Genomic DNA, 25,403 nt, shown 5'->3' with positions numbered 1-25,403 from the left:
GGCCTCGTTTTCGGTCACAGTAGTCGGACTCGATTCCGCACTTCACTTTCACGTGTTAATGACTAATTTTCAGTTTTGGCACTAGTGAGCCGTCATACATCTCCACACACGTTATCAGTTGAAGAAATCATGCTCTCTGAGGTCCTCCCACTTTTCGATTTGGTACGTGTCTTCTTTTCACGGCTACCAACCAAGAACAGCTAACGTAATGTGAAACCGCTTCAGAGTCGATTTGGCTGATGAGCGTTCACCATCGTTTCTTGTAAAAAGTGTCTACTTTTGGAGAAAAAAAATAGTGCATGCTTTCTAGATCTTCTGTAAATACTTACATGGTTGTTTGTCAAGATGCCAAGTTATAAGAGTCGTATCACGCAAGTTTTGATAGTTAGTTGTGGCAAGACGAGAGTGTTACTCTGTCTAACGGTTTTCAGTATTGTTTTCTTGATTCTTAGTTTCCAATTTAGTCTCGTCATATTGACAAGAAGGTGTTCAAATCGAGAGACAAGGGAAGACATGTATTTGCTACAGCAAACGGGATCATTTGAGGTAGGTGACCACCTGTGAATATAAATTTTATATTTATTTGTGGCGCCAGCGGAAGAAAAGTACATGTATTAGTATAATTATTGTGTGCCTTTTCTGTGTATTTTCTTTTCAATGTGTTCATTCTTTCTAGTTATTAACAACTCTTAGGACAGAACATTTGAAGCCGGGATACCACATAACATTATCAGGGATGAGACACTAGTATTCGGCATTCGTTCCTTGTGTATCTGACAGAGTCATAATCATTACGAATCACTGAGATTATAACGGTAGGACAAGGATAAAAAGGTAGGCCTACATGTATTTGACAAACAATTATAAAATGTTTATAAACTGTTGGGGTTTTGCTTCAACAAGTCCGACTGTGACAAACTGTTAAATCATTGCATTCCGTTGCGTATAATGAAGATGCATGGGTGGGACTGAACAATGTCATGAAACCTGAAGAACCAGACGAACCAACCTCAACCAAACTACACAACAACAAAAAGAGAGAAAAAAAAGAAAAAAAGGCCATAATCGATTCCGGATTTTCGGCATGTACCGGAAGAATCCCACCCATGTAGATGCATTCTCAAATGTGTGTAGTTTTCATGAATATACAGGCCTTACACTGACCGTATAGAATTTAACTTGGTTAAGGCCAGCTTCCAAGGTGAAAAACGACAAAAAACGTGTTCAAATCTTTCTGCCATAGCATTTCAGAAACACTGCTGATCTTTCCCATTTTTGGTTCATATATTCTTCAAGTGTGTCTGAGCGCTCAGACATAATTCAGTTAAGTGTAATAGAAAGTTTTGATGTCTAAAAAAAAAAATATATTAAATATAAAAAAACACCATGACGAAAATGTATGATAATCATTTCCCAAATAACTCTTAATGCAAGACAGATACAGACATGAAATTTTACACACTTACCACAAATTGGGCACTAAACAGTGTGCTATTTTTACAAGAGTGTATTTTGCAGAATTTAATTTTTTTTGATATTCTGAAATTATGACTTTTATGTGACTCTCATAGGGATGTTTACATGTGCTCTAATGTTCCAATAAAATAGCAAAATGTGCCTTTGTTATCAATCATGCAGCACACAAAATTTTATTTGATTTCATTAAATAGTTTTTGAGATGTGTGGGAAATAGTGACGGTATGTGTGTAAAACGCGTTTTAGAGAAAAACGAGTTTAAAGTTTAAGATAACTTTAATATGACTGTTGTGCATGAGTCAGATGAGAATGCCTATTTTTTTTTTGTTCCAATATACACTTTGGGGCAAAAGAAATGCTCATCTTATCTACTCATGGGCCCCAGCAAGGTAAAATTCCCCCCCCGATTCTCATTTTGTCCTACTGTCTCATATATGCGCGGATCTTCCTGGCAAACTTTGCGGCGTCAGATGCTTGAATCTGTGCTCCTCTGACACAATTTCTGTCAATTAGCTGGAAACACAGTCTTGCCCATTTGCCTACATCCAGTCCAAGTTTTTCAAACACAGCAAAGCGTCCACATTCTCCATCATTGAAAACAATGGGGGCATCATTTACAGCCAGTCAAATCCTCTTCTTGCCGACAAAGATAGTCTTGGGGCGGCACCGCTGCCATATCACATTGTGAAATGACTCATTTGTATTTTGTGAGCCACCATGTAGACACTTTCTAAGCAGAGAATCCTGTGACAGAGTTGTAGACACTTTCTAAGCAGAGAATCCTGTGACAGAGTTTCAAACACTGGCTGGATGGCATCAGTCACATAATCAGGAAGAGCATTCTTGTCTGGGTCTCCTTTGCCTGTTTCTTCAGTCGCCTGTGACGCCACACAGCCCAGATATCCTGCCTCATCTGGTTAATGTTTCCAACATTGTTCCTTATAGCAGCTCCATAGTGACCCTGCATGTTCATTAAAATTGCCTTTTTAGTCACCCCCCCCCCCCCCCCCCTTTTCACTGTTTTGCCATTGCCTGTTCTCATTTACAGTCTGGGCAGAGAAAAGAAAAAACAAACTGTACCAACAGTTTACAATCAATCAAACGAAATCCAGTCAGATCACTGTCACTGTCAAACTCCATTTCTTCTTCTTCTTCTTTCAATTTTGACTCGGACGCAGTCAACTTCGGCTTGCTTTCCTCAGCCGTAGGCTCAGACGAGGTGGACCGTGGAGGGGGTAGCGTGCACATCGCCACCTTCAGCTTCGCTGTCACTGCTTCTCGCTGCCGATGTGGGCTCAGTTTGCTGCTGATAAGTCCCTCTTCTGCCAGTCGGGTTCCCAGTCCGACTCTTCTTCTTGTAGGTCTTCCTTTTCTTCGTCATTCTGGTGTTTACAAATTGTTTTCCCTTCGAAACACGTGTTTTGTTTACAGTTGCTGTGAACGGAAGTGAAAAAACAAAACATGGCACAGCAGAAAGGCTTTGCCAAGCACGGTTTGAAAGCTGCTCTCTGATTGGCTGAAACCAGACCCCTCTGTTCTTTGGCATGCTTAACATCGACCAATGAAAATACGTCTTTCTAACGAGTTCGGCTGTCAAATCAAGCTTGTAGATTTGGTTTCGCTGAGCACAGTGGTCTTTGAATGAATCGTCTGCTACATTCCAAACCGAAGAAATGTACTTTCAAAGTTTATGAATATTTAATGAGCTGCCACAAGGCATTTTTTGACACACCCCTGATGCACATTTAATTAAAATAAAAATATTTAGGTTGTTTTTTGCCGCAAAATTATTGCATAGCGTGATAGTTGAGTGGTTTATGTACTTAACACAGCAAACAACCCAAATAACCAAAAATGTTAAAAAAATGTTATTTTCACCTTGGAAGCTGGCCTTAAGGTGCAATCGATGCGCAATCAACAAGATGTGCAAGGACAGCAATGGAACTGCTTGCTTCCGTGAGGGCCCCAAAGGGTTTAAAATCGTGATCGTGATTGGCGTTTTTTGACCTTTCTGTGACCGTGATTGCCGAAATTTCCATTTCTGTGATCGTGATGGGACTTTGCCCGTGATCCGTGATGACAAAAAAATCAAGTCTCGTGATCGTGATCGTCATTTGTGTTCGTGATCGTGATGGGCATTATTGCAAAGCATTTTATTTTCAACGTACATTTTTCACAGCTGTATCACTCTATGATCCTCTATTCGTCAGTCAAGGTGTTTGTGATCGTGAAAACAAAAATCAATGTAACTGTGATCGTGAAAGCTAAAATTGCCCTTCCCGTGATCGTGATGATAGGCCTACCCCCCCTTTGGGGCCCTCTACCGTGAGATTTACAACTTATAGTGTCCCTCTAAACTAGACGCGCGAAGACGCAAACGATCGAAAGTAACAAGTTAAGCCAGAACGGCTAATTAAAAAACGTGTTACCACAGATGGATTCCCTTATACACTTCAAAATCAATAATCTTATACTTGCTGTTTTGTACCTAGTGAATACTAAGAAGTGCATGTAACTACACGCTTATCATCTTGCTATTGAGATCAAAACCAAGATCCTGTTGCGGTTTGTGTTTCTACCAGCCACCTTCGAAAACATTCTGTCGGCTAGCTTATTATATATCTGTAATTTATTTGAGTTATTGCCTTGAATTAGAATTAGTTACCCTCAGCTGTTAAACTTTCGTGCGCTTAACAGATCTTCGAGGGGACGAATTTTGTTCATATATTAAAAGCGGTGTTAAAGCTGGGATGAAAGTTCCCATTCACAAATGCGGAATTCCTGATTTTGATAAAATTAAAATAAAAAGTTGTCAAGAGTTTTGACTTACGTACTTACTTATCAGCACAGTCTTTGTTAATGGACAATACTAGGCCGCCTGACGACTTTCCGAAGACGATAAACAGACTTAACGTTGAGGTTTTGTCAAATTTTATTGAAGCTAGAGCTATGAAACTATACACACGTCTAGGCTTCAACTATCTTCAGAGAAGACGCAGATGTGGTTGATATTAGTCGAATTTCAAGGTCACGGCGGAATCATGTTCGGGTCAACATATGGACAATTCTCAATTTCTTGAGAGTTTACACCTCAGTTTTTATGGTTTCATAAACTCCAGACATGATCCAAGTCTTGTTGACACAAGTCAAATTTTAAAGTCGCAACAGGGCAAGTGCGGGGCGAAATAAGGAACATTATCATTTTCTTCATCGTTTTGGAAGCAAGAGCTTTAAAACTTCACATACTCCCACGGTTTAATGTCCTCTAACATGTCCAAGTCTGGTTAACCTGCCTACAATTCAAAGGAAAGGTTTTTGTAAAAAAAAAAATAAAAAAAAAACGAATTTGTCTTCAACATTTTTCAAGGCTATTACCTTTGAAACTCTATACTCTTTCATGACTCGATTTGATGACTTCTGGACATGACTCAAGGCTGGATCATTGATCCTGGTCTTATTCCAAGGTAGATCGATCACAGTGGGGTTTACTTAATCTAAATCGACCAATGCTACTTAAATGGGCGTTCCCGCAATTGGTGTCCCCAATAAGTTCTCGTTTGACTATTTTACAAACTGGTAAATATACAATCTATTCTTGTTCTGAGCATGCACGTCTTACAGTTATTTTTGCAACTTCGGAACAGGGCAACGATAGTCTAGTGATAGTAGAACGCCTTTTTTAAGTTGTACGTTTAAAACAAACAAAAAATCATGGAGTAGATAAACACGTGTTGTGGCCAATTTATAATAATTAAAAAAAATTGTTGCAGAGAGAAAAGCCGCCCCTTCACATCGTCGGTCGAGGTGAGAACATCCGGGTAGGGGGCACAACCGAAGTGCACGTGATGAGCGCTATTGCAAGGGGAGACTATCCTGTACCGAACGCTTTCAACGTTGTTCTTATTACCTGGGCGGACAACAATGAAGATCAACATAGCTTCTTTTGCTGTTTTGCTTCTTCTCCTGAATTTAGAGACGTGCTTCAAATCCCGGCCCGAAAGCTTTTCTTTGATCAAAGGTATACAGTCTACTTGCGCTATGCCCTCTTCGCCTGTTCCGCAGAAACTCAACACCGTTATTCAAATACCACATCAGCAAATTCTGCGCTGCCCCAACTACGCTACGTAGCTTTCGCTGAAAAGTCCTGCTTGCTCAACATAACATCGTTCGCTCATGAAATCGCTGAAACTGAAAAGACGCGGGGTGGAAACTTTGCCGTCTGCCTCAAGACTGCATACGGGGAATTGGACGAGCGGAAATTGGTGGAGTGGTTTGAGTTTGCCAAGATTGTGGGAGTCTCGGTGGTCCAGGTGTTTTACCACATCGTCAACGAGAAGGCGATGACCGTGTTCCGCTACTACGAGAAAACTGGCTTCGTCGTTTTGTTACCTGTCACACCTGCTATCTTGAAAGGTAATTACATTTTAGTTTGTACTTACTGATGACCCTTTTGAAATGACAGGAACAAAAGCGTGAACGCTCTGGAACCAGTGAAAAGACAGGAGCTTTTTTTAGAACATACTACATTTTCACTGTGATAGACCTAAACAAAACTAGTTGAAAAAAAATAGTATTGAATATCACACTTTGGCCTCAATTGCCGACTCGAGAAGCAGAGAACATGAAGTGGATGTGAACCAGTTTCCCTCCATTTCAATGACAATGTATTCGATCAATTCAAAGTTCCTCTCTGGGCGAGGGATGGGTGAAAAAACAACAATTTCTGCTTATATATATATATATATATATATATATATATATATATATATATATATATATATATATACTATAACTCTGGCCTTTGTAGTATTAATTAAAGATCACTCTCTCTCTCTCTCTCTCTCTCTCTCTCTCTCTCTCTCTCTCTCTCTCTCTCTCTCTCTCTCTCTCTCTCTCTCCCTCCTCTCACTCCAAAGCTCTAGCGGGCGGGGACGTAGCTCAGTTGGTCGCTATCAGCGTGGGTTCGATCCCCACGTTCGGCGAGAGATTTATTTCTCGGTGTCAACTTTGTGCAGACTCTTTTTTGTCTCCGAACACCCCCGTGTGCACACATGCGCACGAAAAAGATCCCAAGTTCACAACGAAAATCCAGGGCTTGGAAAACACGAAGACACGCATGCATAATCTCTTGTTTCTGATTATCATGATCGTATTTCGATACTTTGACGAGACAAACCCAGTGAGTGCTGCTGTGTCGAAGAAGACAGCCACAGCGGGCTTGTTGGAGTCAAAGTATCACACCATATCTTCAGCGTACGTATTACCAATACCTGTCCCAATATAGGCCAACTGGTCTAAGAGGACGTTAAACCCAATTAGTCAGTCTCTCTAGCTGCGTCTGGAAAGAGAGAATGCTTTATGTCCTACAGGCTGAATATTTCGCCTCTTAAGGACAAGATATGGGTTATATGATTCGAGTTTTACGCCCTCGCGGCTTTTGAGGAGATACACAAGTGAATGCGTGTTTAGGTGGTATCAGCCATCTGCACTTATGGCAGAATGACCAAGATCTTTTACGTGCCACTGTGGTGACACGGGGGTGGGACATGGCTTCCGTCTTTGGGTCTGCACATAAAGTTGACCCGTGTCCGTCCCGGCCCGAATTCGAACCTGCGACCTTCCGATCACAAGTCCAGTGCTCTACCAACTGAGCTACCTGTGAAGCTGCGTCTGTGTGCGCGTATGTGATGAAATCCAAGCTGAGGTTTCCCTTGCAGGTAGCCCACCCCGTGGCTTTATGAGACCGCGTTGGGATGAGCAGGCCTGGATGGACGGTACGGTGATCTGTAACGACTGTCTTCACCGTCTGTCTCAGTATGAATTCGTGGCCATCATGGATTTTGACGAGCTCCTACTCCCCTCCCCTCCCTTCAACTCTCTGTCTGAGGTGATGCAGGTAAGTCTTTCGGTCAAGCGGGCAGGGTTCGGTATACTAGTGCGCCCATCACTATCAAAAATGTGAAAATGTCCCATTACATTTCGCTTCAGCGCATCAAAGTGCGCATAGAGATTACATACCACTGCATCAGTGTACACTTTACATCGGAGAACAGCTTTCGGAATTAAGCAAAACAAAGGCGCGCGCCAAGCCGAGTTCGTGTAATGTACTGTGATTGGCTGTTAAATACCAATCCGGTAAACTAAATTTTCTCGCTTGACACTTGAAACAAGCAGGACTCTTTTGACAATTTTTGAACTACCACATCAACAAATCCAAAAACAAAGAGACTGCCAACGTTCCAAAATTCAGAATAAAAAACGCAAGAAAGGTAGGTTGTTGGAACGTTTGTTCTTGACAAAACGATACATTCACAAATATATCGACCAGTGGCGGATTTAAAGGGGGGGGGGGCTAAAGGGGCCCGGGCCCCCCCTTCAGGGGAAAGAGAGAGAGAGAGAGAGAGAGAGAGAGAGAGAGAGAGAGAGAGAGAGAGAGAGAGAGAGAGAGAGAGAGAGAGAGAGAGAGAGAGAGATGATTAAATGACAGTTTCTGAGCTCAGGTGGCCCTAGATTGCAGCGTTTTACTTCCTTGAAAAAACTAAATTCCTGGGATCGGAATTTCCGTTCTCTGTTGCAGCTGCTTACCCATTTGGTACGTGTGCCCAATGTTGACAATTTTCTTTTCTCTGACATCAACACACACACACACACACACACACACACACACACACACCGATAACACAATAGAGCGGCTCATGCTCAGATGGTATCAAATTGCACCATTTTGCATCTTTGGACAAAAACATGCCTTATAAGCCGTCTTGGCGCTTCTTGACTTCGACTATGTCTCATGGGAATTTGGTTGAGGGGGAAAAATGTCCCATTGTCTTTTCCGCCAAGGCTGAACCCTAAAGCAGTCAGCTAGACAGTTAGTCGGCACATCGGTTGTTATAATCCGTGTGTCTGCCCCGTCTGTCTCAGTTTGAAATCGTGGTCGTCATGGACCTTGACGAGCTCACCCCCCCCACCCCCCCACCCCCCCTTCCTCCCTTGAACTCTGTCTGAGGTGATGCAGGTAAACTAGCCTCAGTCAGTCAGTACTTGAAGTTAGTCTGCACAATGGTTTGATGCGACTATTCTGCGTCGCCTGTCCCAGTATGACTTCGTGGTCATCATGGACTTAAACGAGTTACCCCACCGCCCCGCCCCCCCCCCCCTCCACTCAACTCTCTGTCTGAGATGATCATACAGGTAAATCAGTCAGTAAACACGTTGGTTTGTTACGACCTATCTAAATCGTCTGTCTCAGTATGACGTCATGGTCCTCATGGATTTGACAAGGTCCTCTTCCCCTTCCCTCGCCTCCCTTGAACAATCTGCATAAAAAGATGTACGGGGGTAGGTTACATTAATCAATCTTTCAGCACCTTTGTTTGTAACGACCTGTCAACACTGTTTTTGTCAGTTTGACTTCGTGGCGATCATGGACTTGACAAACTCCACCTCCTCTTCCTTAGGCTACATGATGCAGTAATACTCGTAACTTAGTCAGCCGAAACGAGGTTGGTGGTGGTGTGTGTGTGTCTGTGTGTGTGTGTGTGTGTGTGTGTGTGTGTGTGTGTGTGTTCTTTCTTTCTTTATTTGGTGTTTAACGTCGTTTTCAACCGTTCAAGGTTATATCGCGACGGGTAAAGGCGGGGGATGGGATAGAGCCACTTGTTAATTGTTTCTTGTTCACAAAAGCACTAATCAAAAAATTGCTCGAGGGGCTTGCAACGTGGTACAATATATGACCTTACTGGGAGAATGCAAGTTTCCAGTACAAAGGACTTAACATTTCTTACATACTGCTTGACTAAAATCTTTACAAACATTGACTATATTCTATACAAGAAACACTTAACAAGGGTAAAAGGAGAAACAGAATCCGTTAGTCGTCTCTTACGACATACTGGGGAGCATCGGGTAAATTCTTCCCCCTAACCCGCGGGGTGTGTGTGTGTATGTGGAGCGATTCTCAGAAAACGAATTGACAAATCTTCCAGATAGCAATTTTTCCAGATAATATCTCCACACGATTTTTCCCTTTATATTAACGACGATCTTTTCTTGGTCCACAGGACGCGGCTAAAAAGTTGCCAATGGCGGGTACTTTCTTCATTGACACATACATCGTTTTGCTGGTTCTTTTCTTGTTCCACAGGACGCAACTATTCTTCATTGACACATAGGCTACATCGTTTTGCTGGTTCTTTTCTTGTTCCACAGGACGCAGCTAAGAAGTTGCAATTGGCCGGTTCATTCTTCATTGACATATACATCGTTTTGCTGGTTCTTTTCTTGTTCCACAGGACGCAGCTAAGAAGTTGCCATTGGCGGGTTCTTTCTTCATTGACACGTACATCGTTTTGCTGGACTGGCCAGAAGCCGACCGCAAGTCTCCTATATTCTTCCTTCGCTACCTGGACAGATCTGTCAGTAGAAAGTTGGACAATTTTGGGCTGGGCAAGAGTTCGCCCAAAGTCATCGTCCGTCCACTGAGGATGGCGTTTGTGACCACGCATGATACCATTGTCAATAAGAGCTTTACCAAGTATGATATATATCAAGACAAAATATCTGTTCATATACTGACGTAAGAGACAAACAAGTTGTATTGAGCAGTGGAACCCCCTTTATAAGACCTACACAAATCTGAGAAAATTGGGTCTTAAAAAGGAGGGAGTCTTGAAATGGAGGTACACACGCACACACACACACGCTAGGGCCAGATTCAGGCTCTGTACGTTAAATTGCTTGTGTGTCTTTTTCATTCAGAGAATGTGCCATTGATTCAATCACATGTTTCCCCCACTATAAAGGGGGTTCCATTGTATCTAATGTTATAACGTTTGTTACTGAAGTATTCCTCCAACCCTTAATTCCTACACACACGTGCACGCACACACAGAGGCACACACACACACCCACACACCCACAGAGGCACACACACACACCCACCCACAGTGTTTCAAAAATATCCACACGGCACAGGCAGTAGGGAAGTGACTTAAGGGTAGATTCGACTCACACTTTGGTGGCTTAGAGAGCTCCCTGTGATGTCCCTCCGAATTGAAATCATTTACTCAAATTTCATGATTAGAAGCGTTGCCAGATGTACACATTCATCAGGATCAGAAGGAAAGAGCACGGTCGCAAGCTGCTACTGTATTAGCCAAATGAAATCAGGTTTCCTGTGTTGAGTCTTGAACACACACTTCATGGCAAATATAGATATGTTGAGCCTTCCTTGCATGGAATAAAGTTACTTCCTCTGAAGCTCTGGGTGACTTTGCAGTTGATGAAGCAACCATGGTGCATGTACCATTCTGTATATAAATAAACCTGTTTCCATAGAAACGTACAGTGGGACTCCCCCTTCTAAGACCCCCCCCCCCCCCCCCCCCCCCATTCCGGACTTTCGCCCTTTTAAGACCTTGCTTTTTCAGATTGTTTCTGTTCATAACCTCTGTAAAGTTACCTCAATTTCAAAAATCCCTCCATTTCAATAACTGATGTTTTAGAGGTCTTGAAAGAGTGTTAATTCCACTGCAGGGGCGGATCCAGGGGCCCCCCTAGCCTAAAAAAAAAAAAAAAATAGAAAGAGACCAAAAAAAGAAAGAGAAAACAAATTTTACATAAAGAAAGACTGATGGCTCAGATTGCTCCATTTTCCTTGTTTTGTATCAAAGTTTTCCGCGGGGGCATGCCCCCGAACCCCCTTAGGAGCCGGCCTTTGTCTTCTAAGTGACGGTTTTGGAAAGTAGTTGGGCAATTTGTTGGCTCAGGTTGCACCAGATCGGTCAATTGTCCTTGTTTAGATCTAAATTTGTCTTCTTAAATTTACTTTTTGGAAGGTGTATTACAGGACATTTCTTGGCTCAGATTGCACCAGATTGCTCCATTTTCCTTGTTTTTATCAACATTTTCCGGGAGGGGGGGGGGGGGGGGGGGGGCATGCCCTCGGAACCCTCTAGGAGGTTCGAACGTTTCGCGTCGAATTGTCCCTAAAAGAAATGTGGAAACCCCCCCTTAAAAATGATGTGATCCATCCCTGCACTGCAATTCTATTTTAAGCTCTGTGTAATGATCACCACATCCTTCTCAAACTGGTTGAATTTCTCTTTGTTCCAGGGCAAGATTACCCAAGAGAAGCTACACATTTCTACACTACCGACAGTGCAAAAAGAAATTGTGGGGCGTTTGTCCAGATATGGAAAAAGTCAGAGACAGAGCGGTTGTAAAGTTCCAATCGCAATGGGTTCAAGCTATCAACAGACTTCCCTTGCTTGAGTTAGGGTGTGGCAAAAAGTACACTGCAAGCATTGCTCAAGAGTCAAAAGAATATAGCATTGAGACATAGTAGAGGACAGCACGTTTCGCCCTGCAGTCCGGACTGACGATCTAACAGCGAACGACAAGAAGAATTTTTTTTGATGGAATGTTTTGATTTGCCTGTGTAAGTTATGAGTTTGTTAAGGGCCGGGGTGTCAACGTTTTGTCTGAGTGTGGAACCTTGAGTTTTGAAAAAAAATGGTGGAAATCTAGCGTGTGTGTGTGTGAGTTTGTGACACTTCTTAACCTCTTGAAATACCAGAAACAGTGTAATTGAAAATATCATAAGATACGTACCAAAACTATAAACCAAATTCTTAAAATAAAAATGACATTGAAAATGTATCCAGAGGTTGAGAGCAATCTACAGCTGTTGTTTCCCTTTCCACAGTATCGATTTTTGGTGTTGCTTTTAATATCTATCTGATGCATACCTCAAGGGATTATTCACCTTCACTTTCCATCCTGTGTCATGTTCCAGGACTCCCCATGGTCGCCCGTTCCAGAGGGTCCCGGGTCCCACTTTTAATGTTGAGAGGGTCCGTGGACCCCCTCTGTGGAGTTTTAGAGGGGCCCAAGACTCCATGGTCCCCAAACTCCCTGTGGTCATATAACGCATTGTTATCTCAAATAACTTTTATCATCAGAATATTTGAAGAGGACACTTCAACTTAACATTGTTAAATGGAACACACACACACTTTTCCATTTCGTTCCGGCGTGAAATCGGCATTTGTGTTTGCACTATACTTGACCGACGACCAACGTAGGAAAAGAGTACCTTCGATACGCACGATAGCGGAAATTTAGTGCGTCCCGGGACCCGCTCTTTTTATGTTTAGTGCGTCCCGGGACCCCCTCAATGAATTCCTAGTACGTGATTTTTGGCTTCTAGTGCGTATATATAGGACGCAGGGACGCGCACTAATGGGAGCCCTGTGTTCAAGACCCATAGCCTTGAAAAAGTATCTGTTTCTTCCGAATTGTTTGAGCAAAAATCGAACACAAGATATTAATCACAACCATGTTTTAGATGGTTAATTTGAAAATTTAAATAAACAACCCAAGGGACAATAACTTGGTCAGGCAAAGGTCTTGAATAAAGTAGATGTATACAGAAAAGACTGGTCATTCTGTTAAAGGCTATCCCAAACAAACAAAACAAAACTGTTATCCAGTTGCATACAGCATTTATTACAGATACAAATTATGTAAAAAATTGGCAGTATTAAAGATAAAAAAATTGTTCTCACGCACCCTGACCCTATGAAACATTCAACCACAATACAAATTAATGTATCAACAACTACAATCTCTCTCACGTGGTCATAATCACACACACATTCACAAGCACACACACACACACACAAAACCAACGCGTCTCTCACATGGTTGAGAACACACACACACACCTACACAGTTTTGCATTGCACATGCTTACAAACACATGAACAACCTCTCAGCATTGTCTCACACACACATTCACAATACAGCCAGTGTCTCTCCCACACACATCCACAATACACCCATTATATCTCCCACACACATTCACAATACACCCATCATCTCTCCCACACACATCCACAATACACCCATCGTCTCTCCCACACACATCCACAATACACCCATCGTCTCTCCCACACACATTCACAATACACCCATCGTCTCTCCCACATACATTCAAAATACACACATCGTCTCCCCCACACATTCACAATACACCAATCGTCTCTCCCACACACATTCACAATACACCCATCATCTCTCCCACACACATCCACAATACACCCATCGTCTCTCCCACACACATTCAAAATACACCCATCGTCTCTCCCACACACATTCACAATACACCCATCATCTCTCCCACACACATCCACAATACACCCATCATCTCTCCCACACACATTCACAATACACCCATCGTCTCTCCCACACACATCCACAATACACCCATCGTCTCTCCCACACACATTCACAATACACCCATCGTCTCTCCCACACACATTCACAATACACCCATCGTCTCTCCCACACACATTCACAATACACCCATTATATCTCCCACACACATTCCCAATACACCCATCTTCTCCCACACACATTCACAATACACCCATCGTCTCTCCCACACACATTCACATACACCCATCGTCTCTCCCACACACATTCACAATACACCCATCGTCTCTCCCACACACATTCACAATACACCCATCATCTCTCCCACACACATTCACAATACACCCATCGTCTCTCCCACACACATTCACAATACACCCATCGTCTCTCCCACACACATCCACAATACACCCATTTTCTCTCCCACACACATCCACAATACACCCATCATCTCTCCCACACACATCCACAAAACACCCATCGTCTCTCCCACACACATTCACATACACCCATCGTCTCTCCCACACACATTCACAATACACCCATCGTCTCTCCCACACACATTCACAATACACCCATCATCTCTCCCACACACATTCACAATACACCCATCGTCTCTCCCACACACATTCACAATACACCCATCGTCTCTCCCACACACATCCACAATACACCCATCGTCTCTCCCACACACATTCACAATACACCCATCGTCTCTCCTACACACATTCACAATACACCCATCATCTCTCCCACACACATCCACAATACACCCATCGTCTCTCCCACACACATTCACAATACACCCATCGTCTCTCCCACACACATTCACAATACACCCATCGTCTCTCCTACACACATTCACAATACACCCATCATCTCTCCCACACACATCCACAAAACACCCATCGTCTCTCCCACACACATTCACAATACACCAATCGTCTCTCCCACACACATTCACAATACACCCATCGTCTCTCCCACACACATTCACAATACACCCATCGTCTCTCCCATACACATTCACAATACACCCATCGTCTATCCCACACACATCCACAATACACCCATCGTCTCTCCCACACACATCCACAATACACCCATCGTCTCTCCCACACACATCCACAATACACCCATTATCTCTCCCACACACATTCACAATACACCCATTGTCTCTCCCACACACATTCACAATACACCCAACGTCTCCCACACACATTCACAATACACCCATCGTCTCTCCCACACACATTCACAATACACCCATCGTCTCTCCCACACACATTCACAATACACCCATCATCTCTCCCACACACATTCACAATACACCCATCGTCTCTCCCACACACATTCACAATACACCCATCGTCTCTCCCACACACATCCACAATACACCCATTTTCTCTCCCACACACATCCACAATACACCCATCATCTCTCCCACACACACAATACACCCATCATCTCTCCCACACATATTCACAATACACCCATCGTCTCTCCCACACACATCCACAATACACCCATCGTCTCTCCCACACACATTCAGAATACACCCAACGTCTCTGCCACACACATTCACAACACACCCATCTTCTCTCCCACACATTCACAATACACCCAACGTCTCTCCCACACACATTCACAATACACCCAACGTCTCTCCCACACACATTCACAATACACCCAACGTCTCTCCCACACACATTCACAATACACCCATCGTCTCTCCCACACACATTCACAATACACCCATCGTCTCTCACACACACATTCACAATACAATGTCAGCTTCAGCCCTTTCTTCAGCTTCCAGTTTAGCGATTTCAGCTTTCAACTTGGCATTTCCCTCCTTTGCCGCTTTCAAACGGTCGTTCAGCTCAGAAATTTCGTACCGGATTTTCTTCTGTGCTGCTTGTATATTGCCCAGTGTCTTCTCTTTCTTCTCTTCAACTGAAAGAGAAAGAAAGTGACATTTAGTCATGAGTGGAAAAAGATTTGACTGTGTGTGTGTGACTGGGTTTATGTGTGTTTGTGCGACCCAGAGAGAGTGAATGTGTTTGTGTGACATAGTGTGTTCTTGCTAGTGTGTGAGACTAGGAGTAATCAAACACACAAGAATATATGCGCATGGGTGGGACTGAAAAATGTCATGAATCCTGAACCGAACCAAAAAAACTAAAAAAAACTATATAAACAAGAGGCGAAGCCTTCAAGGCTCACGTAAGAAATCGACAAACAGTAAAGTAACACAAACTCAATCACTCCGTCACACATACACACACACACACACACACACACACACACACACACACACACACACACACAGAAAGAGCATAGGTGAAACTGTGCAAGAAAGCGAGACACTAGATCTAGATCTGTCTGTCTGCATGCAGCCTACTTACATGGACACGACTGCCAACTAGTCTCGGCCCGCTCAAAATAACAATCACCGAGACTTTCAGTAATTCCATCGCGTGACGTCTAACCCTCGTACGTCATAATGTGACGTCAATGTAATATGACGTCTTCAAATGTTAAAGTTTCTACCACAGACATACATACATACGCACGCACGCACAGACAGACAAAAGTTAGCATCGCATAGGCTACACTCACGTGAGCCAAAAAAACGAGAAAAAAACACACGCCATAATCGAATCCGGATTTCCAGCATATACCGTAAGAATCGCACCCATGTATGTGTCAATGACATTTGAATTTTGTCCTGTTGATTTCTGGGATTACAACATGTTAACAACCTGGTAAATCAGAAATCAAATGATCAATGACTGATAATTCCTCAAACATTATACATTCAAATGCACCCAAATAATTTGTCTAACTCGAGATCTATGCAAAACCAGCACAAACAAGAAACTTTCTTTGAGCCACTGGGGAAAGACTAAAGCAATGAGTAATTAAGAACCAAAGCAACAACATGTGTGTGACAAGACGATGCAGTAGCAGTCTCCCTGTCAAAGCAGCTGCTCTGTGGAGTTGTCTGCCGGCCTCGAGCATGAGCTACGATGTGTATTTGTAGCTCTACGTTTGATGTGTGTTGTTTAGAAAGGACATCTCAGAAAGTCTGATAAACCAAGGTCTTAAAAGGTCGGGAGTCTTAAATTGGGGGGGGTCTTAAAAGGGGGGTTCCACTCTTGCAAACCTTTGTGTTCGCATGTCAGATTTGTATAGGGCTATTTATTTAGCCTAAAGTATCACTCACTACCTTTGCCGCCAAATGTAACTCAAGTGTTTTGTACACTTGGCTACACATGCAACATATGTATGCCAAAATGAAAAACCCCACTTGAGACACTGGATCATGAATGGAGAAACTGGCAATAACTAATGAACAAATCAATAACATATGTGACCCTCCACCACGGAATGAGTCGCATGTCACCTATGCATCATTATAATATTTTCATATTTTCTTTAAAGGATTTTTTCTATTTAGTGATGAAACACGTTTTAGAAAAGAGCGATAACTTTTTGAGTTATAAGCCTGTGTTTGTGACTAAGGTGACCCTCACACTAATACCTGACACCCAGCGGACGTATATTAGGCCTAGCGCAGAACCGCCCGAGGTGACATCCGACTCATTCCGTGATGGAGGGTCACATATGTGGGAGTACTTAAATCTGCTACATACACATTTGAACCTGGCCTGACGACCACCTCTTCCTAACAACCACCTTCCTAGTACAACCACCTGCTCATTACAAGCACCCGACGAGACTTAGTGCAGAATTCATCTTTCTATAGTCCATAAACACTGTTGGTCTGTCCTTTGGCTGGTCATTATAGATAGGGTGAACTGTATTTAGCAGGCATGGGAATTGTCCACCGAAATGGTTTTTTGTTCCGCCGAAAATGCAAAAGTGTCCGCCGAAAAAATAAAGTGGGGAGGCACACAAAAAAAAGCACCGGTTACTTTGGCCTTTGCGCAAAAGCCCGCGAAAACTTTCCGTACTTTGTTCACGCACTGCTACCGCCCACCTCAGTTACTTGAGCTTTTATGTTTGAAAGTAAACCAGATTGCACAGATTGTGTTACAAGTTACATTTTTCTGTTTGTCTCAACAGATCAATTTTTTTTAACAAATTTAAACCATATAATACATGTATATATTTTTTTTCTTCAAAAAAGCAAAAATTGGTACATTTTTGTACTAAAAACTCTGATTCTAAAAACAGAATTTAATGGCAAACTTGGAGCTCAGATGACACCAGATTGCACCATCTGGGTTCTTTGGAGAAAATTTGTTCCCCCGGACCCCCCTAGTAAGGCTAGGCGCTTTGCGCCGTCGACTTGACGCTTCGCGTCTTCAGTTATACATTTTCAGCCTTTTTTAAAATTTTCAATTCCCATGCCTGATTTAGTCAATTGACTAATGTTCTGGTAAGAGTTGGTGGCCAAATATTTAAAATCAGAAGGTATGAACCAAGAAAGATGAACAATAATCCCCGGACATGAGAATTGAAAACAGTCAAAAAGGAGAAAAGCATGCAGTTTTGCCAAATCCAAAATAAGACCAAATTTAGAAGATTGCATCAGTTTTTCTTCACCATGATGTAAGAGAAAGAAGGAATCTGATTATCCTGTGATACTGGCAGCTCTGAAATTCTTTCAAATATAATTTTGTTCACCTTGTTCATTCATGAAAAAAGTACAGTCAAACCCCCCTATTAAGACATCCAGAAATGTGAGAAAATCAGGTCTTTTAAAGGAAGTAGTCTTAAAATAGAGGTAAATTTACAGAGGTTATGCAGAGAACATCTGAAACAAGAGGCGAAGCCTTCAAGGCTCACGTAAGAAATCGACAAACAGTAACACAAACTCAATCACTCCGTCACACACACACACACACACACACACACACACACACACACACACACACAGTAAGCATAGGTGACACGGTGCGAGACACTAGATCTTTCTTTCTTTCTTTATTTGGTGTTTAACGTCGTTTTCAACCATGAAGGTTATATCGCGACGGGGAAAGGGGGGAGATGGGAAGACACTAGATCTAGATCTGTCTGGCTGTAGCCTATTTACGGGGACACGACTGCCAGATGGCCAGATCGACACTGCGCTTTCGACAGCGCTTCCTCGCGCAGACACTGGAAACACGCTGTGCAGATTAACCTGTAGGAAATCTCCTTTGGTATCTTCTTTATCTATTTTTCTGGAGCTACGAAACCGAACAATGTTAAATCGTCTTCTTTGAATCGGCGAACTGCAGCTCGGTGATAACTGTATCTATACCACAATCCTTCACATGACCTGACCTAACCTTGACCCCTGACCTGGTCTACATACCACACACGACACAAACCAGTCACCTGTTTTTACCCCCCCAAACCCCCCACCACCCGTTTTCTTAGGATACACACTTTAACTACATACGTGCCGACGAAATGTTGATCATTGCTTCAATATTTTGAAGCTGTTGCTTGGATAATAACCAGGTAAAATTAGTATTTCGGTGTTTAGTCAAATGTTAAAGTTTCTATCACACACATACACACACACATACACACGCACAGACAGACAAAGTTTAGCATCGCATAGGCTACACTTACGTGAGCCAAAAATCAGGGGGGAAATCTTAAATTGTGGACTCTTTAAAGGGGGGTTCCACTGTAATACATGTAGTTATCAAGATAAAAGGAATACTTACAATCTGTCTCATGTTTGTAAGCCCCGACACAGATGGGTCTGACGTTCGATAGCATCTGCTGCATTGCACTGGTTGGGTCTTGGAACACCTGCAACAAAGACACATTTCATGTCAAGCCATTGTGAGCACATTCTAGTACAGTGGAACCCCCCTTTTAAGACCCACTAATTTAAGACTCCCTCCCTTTTAAGACCTTGGTTTATCAGACTTTCTGTTCAGAACCTCTGTAAATTTACCCCCATTTTAAGACCTGATTTCCTCAGATTTTTGGAGGTCTTAAAAAGGAGGTTCCACTGTAAAAGATGTCCTCTGAGGAACAACGTCAGCTCAAGAAAAATATAGTGATTCTAACATGTCAGAACAAAATAGAGTAGGTAGGTGGTTAACTTTTTTTTTATAAGCGCTCAAGTATAGTAAACATGTGGCCAGTTTGTTCTTTCTCCACGGTGTTTGTGTGTCCGTCAGTGATTTTTTCAGTCACATTTTTTTTTCACTTAAAAATGTAGGGTTGGCAGGAAAAAAATTAGAAGTCTCTTTACCGTAACCACACGTAAAATGACACAAGCAAATGCTTTCAAAAATGCGTCCAATAGTTTTTGAGATATGCTTTGCACACACACACAGACACACACATACCGTTACAACACAACAACTAACCAACCTGAAGAACAAACAACAAACAAACTAACATCCCACAGAATCAAAAAACAAGAACGGTAGGTAAAAAGAATGATTTTTTGCTTTTCGTAAATTTTGATTCTGAATTTTAGAATGTAAGTATTGTATCTGTTTTTGGATTTTTGCAACATCCCACAGCCTTAAACTTCTCAAGGGAACATGAGTGTTGAACGACAGTAATAAATGCAGCTTATTGAATACATGAAAAGGACTGACCAGTTCATCATAGTACTCAGCCACAAGGGACTTCTTCCCCAGCATGATGTCTGTCTCACTCTGGAACAGTTTCAGCAGGTGGTAGATGGTTACCTGCACAGGTAACAGACATAAGAATAAAAAATTGTCAAAAAAGAGGATATATATAAGGTTTGCCAAATCTGATTTAACACAAAATATAGACCAATTTCATTACTTTCCCTTAGCTGTTGTTTGTGTTGATGTTAGTGTTGCTGGTTGTTAATAATATGTGACCCTCCACCACAGAATGAGTCGCATTTAACCTTTGCATGATTTTTATATTTTTTTTACATTTTCTTAAAGAGTTTTTTTTATGCTCTATCCAGTGGTGAAAACCATTTTACAAAAGAGCAAAAACTTTTCGAGTTATAAGCATGTGACTAAGGTGATCCTCACACGGATACCTGACACTTATATCAGGCCTAGCACAAAACCCCGCGAGGTGACATCCGTTGTCAGTCTTAGTTTGAAAAGTTTTTTTGCATCACAGCACTCACAGGTCTTTCATTTGGGTCGTTGAAGTAGATCTTTATGATGACCTCAAATTCTCCCCAGCCTGTCTCTGTCACTTCATAAGGTGGTTTCATGATAACTGAAAAATAAGAGTCTCACTTTACATTTTGGGTAAACAAAGTCATACTCACACTGAACAGATGGGTGTGGTTTGTAAAACAAGGCCATAGTAATTGACTGAAGCAATACCCGTTATCAGGGCTCCCCAAACAGTGGCAGAAGGGATTAACATTCGACCATGAGTGGGTGCATTTCCTAAAGGTGCTTTTTCTGTATGCAGGGAATGCATTTAGGTGCAGTTTCTGGTGGAAAACAGATCATATTCAACCTCGTGTCTAACGCGAGACTGCCGTAAAATGCTGAGTTCAGATTCACTTCGATAACACTGAAGTACTGCTAAGCCGCTTTAATCAAAGGGACGTATTACCATGACTACCCAGCAGGAGGCTGAACAAGTGTTCAACAGCTGACAGCACAGTGATACCGTGGTGTGCTGGTCGAGTGGTCATATAGCATTGCCGCGTATTACGTTACACCATGTTGACAGCAAATCGGCCGCTTGTCGTTATAAGGGTTCATTCATTGTAACTTGCACTTGGTTTTGCATGTTTTTGTCCGACATTGGAACGTTTCTGGATCAACAAGCATTTAGAAAAAAAACGTTATTTTTCAGGGTGTAGCTAAGTATCGGATGACCTCCAACAAGATAAGATTAGAGAAAACCACCAGGCACAGCATGCCCTGTATACATGTAGGAAGTGCACGTTCAGGAAACTCACACTTTGAGTCGAATTAAAACATTTCTGCCAAACTGCGTCCCTGCGTAATGTATGCACTATGCGTCCCAGGACCTCCCTCAATTCATTTCTTGTATGGTTTTTTTGTTGAATACATTACGTATAGGACGCAGGGACACACAGTTTGCGGAGCCCTGCTCCAGACATAGCTCCCTGGAACACTGAGAAAAAACAAATGTTCTGAGATTGAATCAGTCTCACGACGAAGCTCACATGGACTGGAGCCTAATGTAGATAACTACCAATATATGGAAATATTCTGTGCAACAGAAGAAAAGGACTCAATACTCAGCCCAAGCAGTAAAAATAACTAAAATACATCAGCTCAACCCATATGCATAGCACCCGTGAACAGAATACTCAATTACCACTTGCTCCCTTTGAGTTTGACTTTGAGAATAAAATGGAAGCAACTCTTCCTCACACATTTGTTTAAAATCGTCGGCAAAGGTATTACCGTAAAATCCCTAGCATAAGCCCACCCCCCCTGTGCACAGATTTAGGGCAAAATTGGGGGGTGGGCGTTTGCTAGGGATAGACCCCTTTGCACAAAGTAAGTTTTGTGCTCAACCGTGTAATTGAGTGAATACAAACCCCGAAAGCATGTAAGTTAGGTCGTGTGAGTAGAAGTGTAGGAAAAAAGAAAAAAAAAGGGACTTTGAGGCAAAGAAGGCCAACGACAATCATGAGAGAGAGAGAGAGAGAGAGAGAGAGAGAGAGAGAGAGAGAGAGAGAGAGAGAGAGAGAGATAAGGGGGGGGGACCTGCTTCGTTATCCAGATACTGGAGGGCTTGCAATTTGAAAGACACAGTGTAAGACTGTCGCTTCGGCATTTTGCAAAAATGGCACAGAGAGATTCAAGAACCAACTTCAGGCCACCAGGAAGCTCGTCAAAGTACCGGTACGTCACTGACAGACAAAAGACGTCAGTGGAAAAGCATGACGTAATTTTAATTCACTTTGTCGGGGATGGGTGGGAGTGAGGAGAGGGGACAAAGAATAAGAAATCAAAACTTGACTAAATATAAAAAAGGAAAGAAACACGAAAAGGTAAAGAAGGGGAAAAAGATGACTTTTAGAACAGTCTGCACAAATCCTAGTGAAAGTGAGCCTATAGTCTCTTAAAAAGCAGGGTGGGCGTTTGCTAGGTAGTTACCCCTGAGTACAACTTTTGGCCAAAAGTGGGGGGTGGGCGTTTGCTAAATGGTGGGCTTATGCTAGGGATTTTACGGTAGTCACTTTCCTGTCGTGTGCAAACAAACAAACAAAATCATGGGTAAAACAAGTGTTCGCTCATTGACTAACCTCTGTTATGATTTGGGTAACTCTCATGGAGCTTAAGGTGAACTTTCTTTACGTAGGCAGACATGTCCTGGAATAAAGTAACAAAACATGTACAGAACAATTAATGCTTCTAGTTTATCTCTCTCTCTTAATTGCCCTGCAGTATATTACAGTAATGTACACAGACTGTGCTCACTGAGAAACTAGCTTCTGTATGTGTGTCAGTCTCTCTCTAGATGAGTGGACTAACAGCAACACACAAATACACACACCATGAACAATGTACACAGACTGTGCTCACTGAGAAACTAGCTTCTGTATGTGTGTCAGTCTCTCTCTAGATGAGTGGACTAACAGCAACACACAAATACACACACCATGAACAATGTGCAAACATACTGTCATCAAAGTTGCATCATACATGACTGCATGGTGAATTAATTCCTTTCTTGATACGAAAAGTAATACTACTATAGATCTAATTATAAAAAATGACACTATGACAGTTGACACTTAATTTATGACACACTTGTATAAGTTGTAGACACTAACGCTTGGCTTTATCAATACAAGCTAATATTAAGGCCAAAAAAAATAGGTGTGGTTAAGGTAACATAGCCAAAAAAAATAGGGTAGGCAATCACTTTTTTTTTAAACTTTTTTTTTCTAATGTGTACAAATTATGAACCTACTAGACAGGGAAATAAGTGTGCGACTCGAGCGCTGTCGCTTTCATTGCATTTTCTGCACTCGTTTTGTTTTTGGTTTTTTTGTTTGTTTGTTGACAAATGTAATAAAAAGTTATAGGGTCGGCCTCTAAAAATAGGGTAGGTCAGGTTACCGTAACCACACCTATTTTTTTTTTAGGCCTAATACACTAATGCTTGGCTATATTATATATATATATCTATATATATACGACTAGTGTCTGTCTGTCTGTCTGTTCGCGATGCACGGCCAAAGTTCTCGGTGGATCTTTATCAAATTTGGACACCGTATTCAGCTACACCCCGGACACAACCTCATCGATGAGATATTTCAACACGTGCTCTCAGCGCGCAGCGCTGTGCGCGCTGAACCGATTTTGTTTTTGTTTTTTGTTGTTGTTGTCGGGATCCACTACCAGTAACTCTTCCTTATCTTCTCCAGTGTTTTCAGCCGCGATTATCTCCCTTCCTCCGTGTGGCGTCAATCGATATTCCCGTTACTACGTTACTATTTTTAGAAGGTCACTGCACGTTACTATTTTTAGAAGGTCTCCAGTGTTTTGCGCGTTTATCTCCTTTACTTCGTGCAAAGCCGGGTCCCAGGCGCAGCCTGGTATTCGGCTCTACTTCTTCCCAGCGAAGCTGGTACCCGGCGAAGCGGGTAATCATTTAGTATATCATATATCAATGCAAGCTAGTAGTAATACAGTTGAACCCTCCTTTTAGTTTTAAGACCCCCCATTTAAGACTTCCTCGCTTTTAAGGCCCTGTTTTCTCAGACTTTTTGTTTCTAACCTCTATAAATTTATCCCCATTTTTCAAATTTAAGACTCCCTCCATTTCATGACCTGATTTTCTCAGATTTTAGAATGGGTGGTTCCACTGTACCTCATTGCGATACGGCTTCAGGTAGATAGTCCACTGATGTGTGTGTCCATCCTCCTCCCGTTTCTTGCCAAAGTAGCGTGCAACATTGCCGTACACAATAGGCTTGATGATTGTCAAACCCTGCAATCATAAATCATGTTGTCATCATGTGTAATTAAGCATGAAGTACATCAAATACTTATTAGTTTGTGGGATGCTGTTTGATGTCGGCAGTCAGCAAAATGGCTAAATAATAAAATAAAAGTAAATTGATGTCAGATCATAATTCCATTTTGAACAACTTCACTATAGTATAAGTATAATAAATAAACAATTAACGCATTGATAAGTATTATTTTGGCAGAGCTGCAACTGTTAGATTGTGGAGAAAGGTGATGCCAAGGACTGCCTTAAACTTCCGAAAATTGCTGAAACTTTTTGGGCCATTTCGGCCTGAGAAAAAACAACCAACAACCTTACAGTTAGACATCCTTAGGCTTAATAATAAATTAATAGTGTTGCTGCAACTACCGACTACTAGTACTAGTGCTACTGCTAGAAAACCAGCATCACCAAAATATCAACCACATACACATGTGCTGGCAAAACTAGTGGACATCAAAACAACTTGGAACAGTCAAAAATCACCTTTATTCTTTGTCCACCGTCGGCCATTTCTTCTTAAATATCTCGAATCGTTTCACAACTTGACGTTGCTGCTTCTTTTGGTTTGCGCACAACTCCACAGAATTCTCATTTGTACCTAATCTGTAAATTGTACGAATTTTTAGACGGAGTTCTGTAGTTTTAGTTTCGCACTATCCTTCATTTTCCCATGTATGCGTTTTAAAAACCCACAGGAGCAGAACATGACATATTTCATCACTTATTCTTTCCAAAATATGTCTGCATTTTGATATTTCATCATAATATCTGTC

At 42.1% G+C, this 25,403-nt stretch overlaps 2 protein-coding genes across 2 annotated transcripts; one reads left to right on the top strand and one right to left on the bottom strand.

The window, feature by feature from the left end:
* The first annotated feature begins 206 nt into the window (after positions 1-206).
* On the top strand, positions 207-12,154 carry LOC138978541 (uncharacterized). The gene is made up of 5 exons (XM_070351286.1): positions 207-546; positions 5,247-5,889; positions 7,194-7,372; positions 9,768-10,009; positions 11,590-12,154. Exons 1-5 carry the CDS (start codon positions 346-348, stop codon positions 11,816-11,818), a joined length of 1,494 nt encoding a protein of 497 aa, XP_070207387.1. The 5' UTR covers positions 207-345; the 3' UTR covers positions 11,819-12,154.
* Positions 12,155-15,321: 3,167 nt separating this feature from the next.
* On the bottom strand, positions 15,322-25,259 carry LOC138978547 (YEATS domain-containing protein 4-like). The gene is made up of 7 exons (XM_070351294.1): positions 25,114-25,259; positions 24,487-24,606; positions 22,913-22,979; positions 20,795-20,889; positions 20,277-20,369; positions 19,383-19,470; positions 15,322-15,648 (listed from the first exon to the last, which is right to left on the bottom strand). Exons 1-7 carry the CDS (start codon positions 25,138-25,140, stop codon positions 15,470-15,472), a joined length of 669 nt encoding a protein of 222 aa, XP_070207395.1. The 5' UTR covers positions 25,141-25,259; the 3' UTR covers positions 15,322-15,469.
* Between the last annotated feature and the right edge of the window lie 144 nt (positions 25,260-25,403).

This window comes from Littorina saxatilis, linkage group LG10 (assembly GCF_037325665.1).
Source record: "Littorina saxatilis isolate snail1 linkage group LG10, US_GU_Lsax_2.0, whole genome shotgun sequence".
In the NCBI taxonomy this organism is placed as follows: domain Eukaryota; kingdom Metazoa; phylum Mollusca; class Gastropoda; order Littorinimorpha; family Littorinidae; genus Littorina; species Littorina saxatilis.
The sequence above is the reverse complement of the archived record's forward strand: the minus strand, read 5'-3'. Positions and strand labels throughout refer to the sequence as shown.